This window comes from Microcaecilia unicolor, chromosome 2 (genome assembly GCF_901765095.1).
Source record: "Microcaecilia unicolor chromosome 2, aMicUni1.1, whole genome shotgun sequence".
Taxonomy (NCBI): Eukaryota; Metazoa; Chordata; class Amphibia; order Gymnophiona; family Siphonopidae; genus Microcaecilia; species Microcaecilia unicolor.
The window spans coordinates 376,169,940-376,182,729 of NC_044032.1; the positions used below are offsets into that span (position 1 = coordinate 376,169,940).

Below are 12,790 nucleotides of genomic sequence, written 5' to 3' on the forward strand. Positions count from 1 at the left end.
ATAAATAAAGGCATAACTCTGTTAGTTTTATGAGCAGAAAATATCATACGAGCTGCCATATTCTGAATAGTCTGCAACTTCTTTAGCAGAAATATTGGGCATCCTAAATCATTATGTTGCCATAATCTAATTGAGACAATACGATGCCCTGTGCCACCATCCTAAAATCAGGAAATTCCAAATAACCTCTAATTTTTCTTAACTTTTTCAGCAATACCAATGATCTCTTTACCAGTATATTTACCTGTAATTCTGGAGAAATCAAACTACAGTAGATAGAAAAAAAATATTAAACTGGACTCAAATTTAAAATCAGGATTGCTCAGTTTTAAAATATTGTCAATCCAAATGTCATTAGTCTGTCCTATCAGCAAAAATTTGCTTTTACTTTGTTCAATTTCAGCTAGTGACTTTGAATCCAAAAGATAAAAGTGATTAGCAATCTTATTATATATCTCATCTGCAGATGATTGAGTAGGAAGAAGTACCATAATATCATCCGAATACATAAAAATCCTATATTCAGCATGGCATAATTTTTGACCTAGTGATCTCATAAGTAAATTAAACAAGGATGGTGACAATAGAGATCCCTCAGGGGATCTTCATTGATTGGACCTATTGCCTTGAAATTTTACATTTTCTCCCGGATTCTATATCGTGCGACTGAAATTGCGTACCCAAATCCAATCATATTGTGGATTTGTGTGTGTGCAATTTAATTACTTAACAAGCCAGTCAGCACTGATAATTGCCACTTAACAAGCAATTATTGATACTAATTGGCATTAATTAGAATTTACACACAAAACTTGCTAGTTGTATTCTGTAAAGTGGTGCACATAAATTCTAATGCATGCTGCCAAAAAGGGGGCATGGCATGGAATGGGCAGACCATGGGCGTATGTATAAGTCCAAATTTGGAATTCTCTTCAATTCAGATCAGAATTCTTAATAATTATGCTTTGTTTCAAAAAGTTTTGAAATCTTTCTTTCACCTTTTATCTTGCTGTACCATATGCCTGGAATAGACTTCCTGAGCTAGTACGTCAAGCTCCATCTCTGGCCATCTTCAAATCTAGGCTACTTTTATCTCATAACCCCTATTCACTTGTTCAGTTCCCATGTCTGTTTTATCATTCCCACCTTAGTAATTCCCAAAACTACTGCAAGATGCTTGAGTGCACTCCATGGTAGTGCTTTCTACACTGTGCTAAGCACACATTAGTGCTTATCGCAGCTTAGCTCAGATTGTAAACTCTTTAGGGCCAGGATATATTGTATCTGAAATACTTATCACCAGTTTAAAGTGTTCGGCACATCCAATAGTGCTATAAAATGCTAAATATTGCTGTTATTATTAACTGCAGTGGCTCATTAGGTACAGAGATTGTCTGGTAGTGAATTTAGGTTAAAGTGCACAGAAAGCTTATTACTCATGGTCCCCCTGTGTATTATGGGATGCTGTTACACAGGCTCAGTAATGCATTTGAAAAAACACAGCTGGCTCAGGGGAGCTGGCTCAGGGGATAAGGGTTCTCTTTGAGCCTGAAATTCTTAAACAGATGCCTACTTCACCAAATAAAAGACCCACACCTGATCTTGAGGGGTCATTAGTGGAAGACTGAAGAGAAAATACATAGTAAGGATGTATGTTCATTTGAAATTACATTTCCCTTGTTGTTTTATGTTATGTTTTGCTTGAACTGAAAGGTGAAAAACCCACTATTTACAATATTGCCTCCAAAATGAAATAAAAATTCTCAAAAAATGGCCTGAGAAAATAAACAAATACCTTCAAACCAAACAAATAAATCACAATACCTACTTGATAACTGCCCTAGTTACCTTCTCAAATCAGCCCCTAATTAACTCATAAGCTATTTGTGCTCAAACATAACTTTAATGCTATCTCAGGGCCTATTCCCTCCCTCAAAATAGCAACATTATTTTGACTCCCATACCGAAGAATATCCAAACCAGCCTAAATGTAGTCCCTAACTACAGGCCAATGGCTTCAATCCCATTATTGGTAAAGGTAATGGAGGAGTTAGTCACACACCAACTAATAAACTATCTCAAACTTCACTCTATTTTACATAGCTCACAATCTGGTTTTAGACCTTCTCACAGTACCGAAACTGTTCTCACCACACTCCTAGCTAAATTTACATGAAAACTTACGATTTAGTAATAAAATGTTAATACTCTAATTTGATATATCCAGTGCCTTTGACACTGTTGATCATAATATCCTTCTAAACATCCTTGACCATTGCGGAATCTATGGAGCTGAGTTAAAATGGTTCTCAGGCTGCCTAAGGTCTAGATCATACCAAGTGAAACAATCAGTTAGAATTTCATTCGCATAGTCCCCTGCTTGTGGAGTGCCCTAGGGATCTCCTTTGTCCCCATCCTATTTAATATCATGTTGATTCCATTAGGCAATTTACTGGAGATAAATGGTCTCCCAAGATTCATTTATGCAGATGATCTTACCATCTATAGTCCATCCACTAAAGAAATAAATGAAATTACTCATATCATCAGATTAGATATCTCTCTAATGAAATCTTGAGCTTTCAATTTCAAGTTAAAATTCAACACCGATAAAACTAAATTCTTAATAGTTACTAATCCTCATCATGCTATAAATCTTAAATCATTTACCACTGAGAACATCACATAACCCCTTGACTCAATTATGAAAATCTTAGGAGTCACAATTGATCAATTCCTCACTCTAGATAACCAAATTTCCAAAGCAATCTCAAGTGTCTTCAATTCATTATGGAAATTGAGGAGACTAAGATCATTCTTCGCAAAATCAGTCTTATGTAGTTCAATGCCTAGTCCTAACAAAATATGATTACTGCAACTCTGTTTATGCAGGACTTAAAGGGGATCTCCTAAAAAAACTACAAACTGCTCAAAACACTGCCGCACATCTCATATTCAGATTACCACACTTCGCCAAGGCAACCCCCTTTCTGTACAATCTGCATTGGCTGCTAATAAAAGATAGAAAATCATTCAAGCTACATTTTGTATGGTTCAGCCCCAATATTCATGAACAACCTCATTGAATTACCCTTACGTAATGCTTCTAAATCATTCTGAGAATATCTTATCTTTCCCGAATTGTAAGAAAGTAACCTACAACATAATTCATACTGCTAACTTTTCATATCAAGGCACTAAAATTTGGAACTCCTTACCTAAAACCATCACATTCACAGCTGATTATTTGTTATTCCGGTCTATTGAAAACTCACTTCTTCAATCTAGCCTTTAAGGAAATGAGCACTCATCTCAAATAAACTCATGGCATTAATTTTTACCTCATCCCACCTCCCACTACTCCTGTCTATCTCAGTTAATCCTAGCCCTTTACCTTTTTCCTCCATATTTCAATTATCTACTGTAAATCACTGAGGATCCTTTTTACAAAGGTGCAGGAGGACTAATGTGCAGGTAGCCCGTGCCAAGTCAGCACTACCGCCAGGGTAGCATGTGCGCCTGGTGGTAATTCTGAGCTTGACATGCACTGAATACCACAATAGAAAATGTTTCTATTTTCTACCGTGGATGCATTTCCCAGTAGTAATCAGCAGCGCGGCCACATTGGTGCACTCTGTATGGTTACTGCACATATAGCAAGTGAAGCCTTACTGCTAAGTCAATGGTTGATGGTAAGGGCTCAGGTCATAAATAGACGCGCACTAATTTTAATTTTTGTGCATACTCATTTCCTGGTCTTTTAAATATGGCCTTTTTCTCAGCCATGATAAAAAGTGTCCCAGCGCATGCCCAAAAGAAGTGCTCACACTACCACAAGCCACTTTTTACCGCGGTTTTGTAAAAGGACCCCTAAATACATTTTTTTAATTTTAAAGAAGTATTTATTAAAAATACAGAGATAACAGAAAGACAGACGTCCAAAGATATACAATAGCATGTTCATACATAACAAAACAACATTAAAGATCTCAGATAAATATCCAAGTTCACCTTAAAAACAACTTCTAAATTTTTAATTTTGTGTTTATAAAAATAATCCCTAACCCATCCCCCCCCACCTGACCAAAAAAAAACTCAAAACGAACAGTGAATTATAAAAGGCACCCAAATATCCTCTCACTTTTGAAGTGTGATGTCTGATAGTCCACAACCTCTCCATTTCACAACATACCACAACCTATTCAACCATGAAATCAAGGATGGAACATGTGCAGACTTCCAATGGGCTGCAAGCGTAACCCTGGCAGCGGACATAGCATGACGAACCAAAACACCCTGGGATGTGGTTAGACCTGGAGGAGTACCTGGAAATAAGAAAAATTCTGGGGACCACTTAATAGATTTTGAAAGCCATTTCTGGAGTCAATGTTGAACCGCCTTCCAAAATGCTTGTACCTTAGCACATGTCCACCAGACATGACCCATGGTACCCCTTTGACCACACCCCCTCCAGCATAAAGGCAAAACTGCCTTAAACATGTGATACAAACGAACAGGACCCCTAAGTATTTTATTAAATCTGTTCCTAACTCAAGTTTTACTGGTCTAACATTATATGATGTATTTTATTTCTGTTAATATATTTTGAACATGTTCATGCTTTTCTAATTGTTATGTAAGCCACATTGAACCTGAGTTCTACTTGGGCTAATGTGGGATACAAATGTCATAAAAATAAATAAACAAAACAAAAATATTTTGCCTTTGCATTCCTAATATATGCATACACATTTGAGTTCCCATATTCTGTCATTTGTGACAGTCATTTTGCTAGGCATATTTATGATGATCATTTAGAATTTATTAGTGTCAATTTATTGATGGCCCCTTTTAGAAAGTGGTGGTAAGCCTGCATTAGGCTTACCGCTCACTGAAATGGAAGTACCGCTGGGCTACCACAGCAGCCCGGTCGTAGTTCCCACCCCTAGCGTGCCACCATATCTGGCACTACAAAAATATATTTATTTTTGTAGTGCTGGTGTGTACCCAGCAATAATTGGTCAGTGCCACATGCTGCACCTCAATGGGTGGCGGTAAGAACTCCCCCCAAAATGGCTGTGCGGCAAGTGCTTCATTTGCCACATGAACATTTCCTCAAAAAAAGAAATACCTACCTTTTACCCACTGCGGTAAATGGGGGTCTCAGAGCACATCAAAAACACACGCTGGCTCCAGCGCAGGTCCCCTTTTGCCACAGCTTCTTAAAAGGGGCCCTGAATGTCTTTTGTGAATCATCACAAAAGACAAACAAGATTCCTACACTTCTAAATGTATTTCCAAGAAATAAAACTGTTTTTGACCCCTTTTGATGAGAATGTCAAATGTGATATTCTGGTAGCCATTGATTTTATGTCATTGCTTCTTTCAGGTGACTTTTGTCACTCTATCATAACATCTTTGGAGAATACAACATCCTTAAAATTTTTATGGAATACATTCCGTCCTCTTTTGATGGGAAAGGTGCTCTACACCCCTAACAATCCTGCAACTCAACAAATTATCAAAGAGGTAAGTACTTACTGGTCATGCAGCAAAATTTTAGTTTTGATTATTTTTTTAAACTCTTTATTACCCTTTACAATTTTCTCTGATGATTTTATATACCCGCCTTGCTATCCTTGATATCTTTGTAACACCAATTGTATCTTTTGTACCCTGAAATGGCGATGCCATAACAGGTCTTTGTAAGCCACATTGAGCCTGCAAATAGGTGGGAAAATGTGGGATACAAGTGCAATAAATAATAATAATAATAATAATAATAATATATAATAGTTACATACAGTTTATCAAAAAGAAAAAATAAATAAAAAATGTAAAACCATAAAATAAAATCAATCAAATCAATACATCATTCATACATAACATACATCATATCGAAACATATGAATAGTATTCAATTACACATAATTGAACCATCATTATAACATCTAAATAGTTTCTTCAGACAGGCCATTATGAACATTCACACAGTCAAGCAGAAATAATATAATGTCAGTTCATCATTCCTATTAAATGGTATGTGTTTTCTGAAATAGAAAGGTCTTTAGCACAATCTTAAATTCAGAAAAACATTCCACATTTGCAGTCCTCTCATATAAAAAATCAAGTTTCGGTATTCATCTAAATACACTGAGTGAATCTGAACCGAGGGGCGCTAGTGAGCCAGAGACAATATGGCAGCCGAAGTCAGGGCCGGTCCTAGGGTCTCTGGCACCCCCTGCAGACTATCAGTTGGCGCCCCCCCCCCCCATATCCTTTCTCTCTTCTCCCACCCTGCCCCTGTCCAGCGATTCTCCTTCGCCTCCATCCCCCTCCCATTTATACCCACCTGCCCGCCCTCTTCTCTCCCCAACATCCCTCTTTTTCTTCTTGCCACCCTGCGTGATTTAAGTCTTTTTATAAATTTACCTCCATCCCAGCAGCCGCGTCGTTTCAAAACCCTGCCCATCTCTAGCCTTCCCTCCCTTCGTGAGTTTCGTTCCCGCAGAGTCCCGCCCTCGAGGAAATGATGTCAGAAGGCGGGACTCTGCGGGAATGTACTCACGAAGGGAGGGAAGGCTAGAGATGGGCAGGGCTTTGAAATGACGCGGACACTGGGACGGAGGTAAATAAAAGATTTAAACCCCCAAGGGCAGCGTGGTATGGCGGCACAGCACCGCAGCGGCGCCCTTGAAGGCAGGCGCCCCCCTGCGGTGCTTACCCCGCTTACTGGGTTTGACCGGCCCTGGCCGAGGTAATCTGCTCTCCTCCATGATCTAGAACATCGGCAATTTTCAATACCTTTTCAGAACATCTATCTTTCCTTTTTTGGATTCTTCACCTCGTACTACATGTCAGGTACAAGAGTTTCAAGAACTGATCCATTATCTGCTTCTCAACGAAGTGCTAAACACTCGAAGCACGATCCTCCCACGCCTGAGAAAATGGTGCCGGGTAAGTTTGTTACTCTGGCAGCGGATGTGGTGCTCGATGAGCTTAAGTCTTTAAGAGATCTCTCCTCTCGACATTATGAAATGACTTGCAGTTTACAAACTGAACTTTCAGCCATCTCGACTTCTATAGCAGCATTTCAATTGTGATTAACTGATTTGGAATATAAAAGAGATCAAACTGTGCTGCATTTAACGCGACATCAATGAAGTACAGAAAAATGATTCAAAAAGCAGGAGCTTGAACTAGAAGACCTTGCCAATAGGTTCCGTTGAAATAATATAAGAATTTGGGGTCTTAAAGAAGGAGTTCAAGGATCTAATATGTCTACTTTTCTTACCAAATGGATTCCAACTCTCTTAAATACCTCTTTTGATCCCCCATTGGCATTGGAACAAGCTCATCAAGCTCCATCGTACATGAAACAGGCCCAAACTACTCCAAGGCCTGTAGTTGCTAAACTTTTGCACTATCAACATGCATTCCATATTTTATCAGAGGTTCGCAATACTCCGGCTCTCCAACTTGTAAAAAAAATTCTTATAGTTCCAGATTTAGCAAGAACCACAGCACGGAAAAGGAAAGCCTTTTTGGAAATGAAAGTGTGTCTGAAATCAATGGGGGCAAAATATGGACTTCTATACCCTTCTATACCCTGCCCGTATTACTGTTACCATTAACAATGCAACTAAATTTTTTGATTCACCAGACCAGCTTCAACAATATTTGGATGATTTTCAACCTGGCGAAATGACATGATATTCGATTTCCCACAACTATGTCACTTGGAGGTGAAGTCTTCTGCTCCAAAAGAATGAAGGAGTATAAAAGAAATAGGGAGGATAAAAGTTGAAAAGAGCATATTTTTGCTCTCTCATTACTATAATATTTAAATTGTTCTGTTTAAAATTACATGTGTCTATAATATCATCACCATAGTGTACTGTAATTTTGGCTAATAGTATGCAGGGTTATTGCCTGGGTGCATAGATCCTGGTCACTAACCTCATTTTTCCCCTTTTGGGGGGTGAGCATATTTCGTGCTTTCTTGGCCCTTTCTATTTTTTTTCTCTGCTCACCTTTCTAGAGTTACCTGGACCAAATTTATTGTGTTTCTCTGGTTATTATATAACAAATATCAATGGTTTTACAAGCTTTACCTTGCAAGCTAATTTCTTGGAATGTGAATGGTTTGAGACACCTGGTTAAAAGGAAAAAGATTTTTACTCATCTTTTAAACCATTTTTTTTACAGGAAACCCATTTACCAAATCTCTCCCATTACACTGGCAGTTTTCCTTGGATATCCAAAACTACTGATTCATCTTCAATAGGAAGGAAATGTGGTGTTTCAATTTTATTTCACAAAGATTTCCAGTTTCAGATTCTTGATAAAAACAATTGATCCTGATGGCAGATGGTTATTCTGAAACTGGAGGTCTCATCTATGCAATTTCTCATTGCCAATGTATATGCTCCCAATAGTGATTCTCCTGAATTTTTTGTATCCATTTTTCAACATTTATCTGATTTTGGATGATTGCCAACTTGCATAGCTGGTGATTTTAATCTCCCATTAGATCCATGGTTGGATAAAAATTCAGGTTCTAGAAATACTCAATCTAAAGTTCTTCTTACATTATAATCTCTTATTAGTCAATTCCATTTAATAGATCCTTGGAGGATTTTTCATCCAGATACTAGAGACTATACCCATTATTCTACACCACATAATTGTTTTTCTCATTTAGATTATTTCTTTATCACCACTTCTTCTTTACCTAACATTTTGGAATCTAAAATTCATGCCTTAGTCCTTTGTGACCACTCACCAATCTCCCTTGTGCTCTTTAATCCAAGTAATAATTTACCTCATTCTCAAATTTGGAAACTCAATATGAATATTGTTCCGTTTTGGAGGCCGTATCTTGCTAAGGATGTAAAAAGAATTGAAGTGGTGCAAAGAAAAGCTACTAGGATGGTATGGGATTTGCGTTACAAGACGTATGAGGAGAGACTTGCGGACCTGAACATGTATACCCTGGAGGAAAGGAGGAACAGGGGTGATATGATACAGACGTTCAAATATTTGAAAGGTATTAATCCGCAAACAAACCCTTCCGGAGATGGGAAGGCGGTAGAACGAGAGGGCATGAAATGAGATTGAAGGGGGGCAGACTCAAGAAGAATGTCAGGAAGTATTTTTTCACGGAGAGGGTAGTGGATGCTTAGAATGCCCTCCCGCGGGAGGTGGTGGAGATGAAAACGGTAACGGAATTCAAACATGCGTGGGATAAACATAAAGGAATCCTGTGCAGAAGGAAGGTATCCTCAGGAGCTTAGCCTAGAATGGGTGGCAGAGCTGGTGGTTGGGAGGCGGGGCTAGTGCTGGGCAGACATATACGGTCTGTGCTGGGGCTGGTGGTTGGGAGGCGGGACTAGACCTGGGCAGACTTATACGGTCTGTGCCGGAGCTGGTGGTTGGGTGGCGGGGATAGTGCTGGGCAGACTTATACGGTCTGTGCCAGAGCCAGTGGTGGGTGGCAGGGATAGTGCTGGGCAGACTTATACGGTCTGTGCCAGAGCTGGTGGTTGGGAGGCGGGGTTGGTGGTTGGGAGGCGGGGATAGTGCTGGGCAGACTTATACGATCTGTGCTGGGGCTGGTGGTTGGACGGCGGGGATAGTGCTGGGCAGACTTATAGGGTCTGTGCCAGAGCTGGTGGTTGGGAGGCGGGGTTGGTGGTTGGGAGGCGGGGATAGGGCTGGCCAGACTTATACAGTCTGTGTACTAAAGAGGACAGTACAAATAAAAAAGTAGCACATATGAATTTATCTTCTTGGGCAGACTGGATGGACCGTGCAGGTCTTTTTCTGCCATCATCTACTATGTTACTATGTTACTATGTTATGGATGAAAACATTAAAAATCATATAACTAAAATTATTGATGAATTTTTTCTAATTAATAACACCCCAGATTTAACACCTTTAACCATTTGGGAAGCCTTTAAAGTGACTTTAAGGAGTGATCTTATTTCTATCAGGTATATGTGACAAGTTTAATAAAAAATTGTTACCCTTTGCTCAGTTGCAGACTAAGTTTTCTCTCCCTCCCTCATGTTACTATCAAGTCTTTCTCTGCCATCATCTACTATGTAACTGAAGGAGAGATATGTTAAAATTTAGATAATCCAAAAAACACTTGTGCCATTCCATTTTGTGCTGATTAGAGAGATTTAAGAAACTCTTAGGAACTCCAGGCAACAGGCTATTACAATAACCAAAATGTGGGATTACAATATTCTGGACTATCATTCAAAAATTTCCTGGTGTTAAAAGCTCCTTTAAACATCTGACAATTTTAAGTTTCAAAACAAAAACCAACCAAATCATTTTACAGATTTGTTCTTGCATGATAAATGTCTGATCGACTATCATCCCTAATGATTTGATATTTTGAACAAAATTATCTCCACATCTCCAATAGTACAGGATTTAGAGAAAAACAATACTGGGTAACTACTTACAAGCATCTCCTGAGTCTTGCTTATGTTTAATTTTAGTCAATTAGATCACAACCACTGATTTACTGTTTGTAAACAAAAAATGTATTACTTTCGAGTATTGTATTCCTATGGGCTGCATTGCATTTAGCGCACGCTAATTGTTATCGTGTGCTCAATCTGTTAGCATACCTTAGTAAAAGGACCCCAAAGTCACCAATCATCATCCCAACACCATCCCCATAAAACAATGCTGCAAAAAACTGCAACTGTACATTAATATTCAGTAACATCTTATGCAGTTGGCAGTGACACTGGCCTCATAAATATTTGTTTGTTTGTTTAATCCACCCTACTAATACAGATTGAGTTACACTTCTTCATATGCAATCAAGAGGCAGAACCAGAAATCAGTTTTCCTTTCACCAGATGGGCTACCAAACATAGAGAGACCCTTTTACAAAGGTGCGGGAGGGCTAACGCGTGGGTATCGCGTGCCAGAACAGCACTACCGCTGGGGTAGCACATGTGCCTGGCAGTAATTCTGAGTTTGGCATGCACTGAATCCCACGGTAGAAAATATGTTTCTATTTTCTACCGCGTGAGGGCGTTTACAGCGGTAATAAGCAGCACGGCCCACGTTGATGCGTGCTGCATGGTTACCATATGGGTAGCATGTGGGCTCTTACTGCTAAATATAGGCACCCCCACTCCTGCTCACAGTCCAGGATTTCTCCTTCCACTTTCTTACCAACATCAGTGATCTAGTATCTCCTCCTCCCAAGTGCACCAACCTCTCTCCTCTACTAATGATAAAAGGCATCAAAATCCCAGTTTTGCATCTCTCCTCCTCTCTTCCTTTCCCATGGATACTGAGCTGCAGGCAGAGGGAAGGGAAGGGAAGAGGGAAGGAGAGATGCTAGACCAGGATTTTGGCAACCTTTATCACTGACACCCTAGTCCAGTGCCTCATCTGCTCCATAGTTTGAGCCAACCCTGTCTATGGCTGGTTAACTGTGGGAGACTTAATACATATGTTATACTCTTGTCCTAATATTTAGCTAGCTACATGGGATATAATATCTTCCTCATCTTAAGACCTATTTCTACCTGCATTGTTTTATTTCATTCTTTGATCTTTTCTGATGTGCTAAATAAATGGCAATCCAAATTACTTGACATTCCATTTGTCAATCACTATACAGATGATTCTCCATAACTGGAAATTTTTGTTTTCTTTTGAACATTACCTTTTTGTGGTCAACTGTTCTCCTGGTTCATACATTTGAATGAAAAGCTTTTGAGTTTTCCAATAGACACATGATTATTGAAAATATATGGTCACCAATTGATGCCTTTGTTAACTCATGAACCTCTTATCATCTCATTTTATTGTGCTACACTGATATTACATAATTTCTATTGTTTTCTGTAAACATAGTACCTTATTATTTTATCTTAATCGCTTGTGAACATTCTATTTGATTGTTATACAACTTCCTAGACTTTTGCTGTTTCTTATTTTTGACTGCTTTTGTATTTATTATTTTTGTCCTATTGACAAACACAGTTTCTTAAAGATGCATGCAAATAAATAAACATTTTGTGAACTTAATTGTTGGCATTAATGGGAGTTAATTGGCACTAATTTGGATTTATGGGTGCATCTGCCTACACACTATTCTATAATGCTGTACACCCAAAGTGTCTCACACACAACCCAAAGGTGGGGGGTGGACACGGAATGGGCATGGGCAGGTCAGGGGTGTTCCAATTATTTAGGCATGGTGGTATATATGCCCAATTTGTGCACTAGGATTTACACCAGGATCAGCCTGGAGTGCCCATTATAGAAGAGCGCTTGGCACAGATTTTTAGCAGTGCCAAAGTCTGAGTGCCATTTATAGAATTAACCCCTTAATGTGCAATGTAATGTTGAGTAAGATGAGTCATGAACTATTTTTTTAAGAGCTGAGGAAGTTATGTACACTATAGTGGTTGTATTGGTTTGTGTATTATAATAAAATTTGCATTGAAAAGTATTCTTATATAGTGCCTATATTGATTTTTTTTTTATTTTAAATACCAGGCAAACAGGACTTTCAGGGACCTTGAGATCATAAAGGAGTTTGGTGAGGCCTGGGAAATATACGGACCAATAATTTGGCAGTTCCTTCAAAACAGTTCTCAGATCAACTTACTTAGGGTAAGATTTGAACATGTACTGTTTTGCATTGCCTTAAAGTACAAGAGTTTCTGAGCAATGAATATGCAGATATATGCTGAGACCCTACTACCATACATTAGAACAGGCTTCTCCAATCTTTTTCCAT

At 38.8% G+C, this 12,790-nt stretch overlaps 1 protein-coding gene across 1 annotated transcript in view; it reads left to right on the forward strand.

The window, feature by feature from the left end:
* The window catches only part of LOC115462091 (phospholipid-transporting ATPase ABCA1-like), a 451,679-nt gene that overhangs the window by 44,658 nt on the left and 394,231 nt on the right, over positions 1-12,790 (forward strand). Inside the window, 2 exon segments of the mRNA XM_030192130.1 lie at positions 5,390-5,529; positions 12,547-12,663. Of these exon segments, the coding sequence (XP_030047990.1) occupies positions 5,390-5,529; positions 12,547-12,663 (257 nt within the window).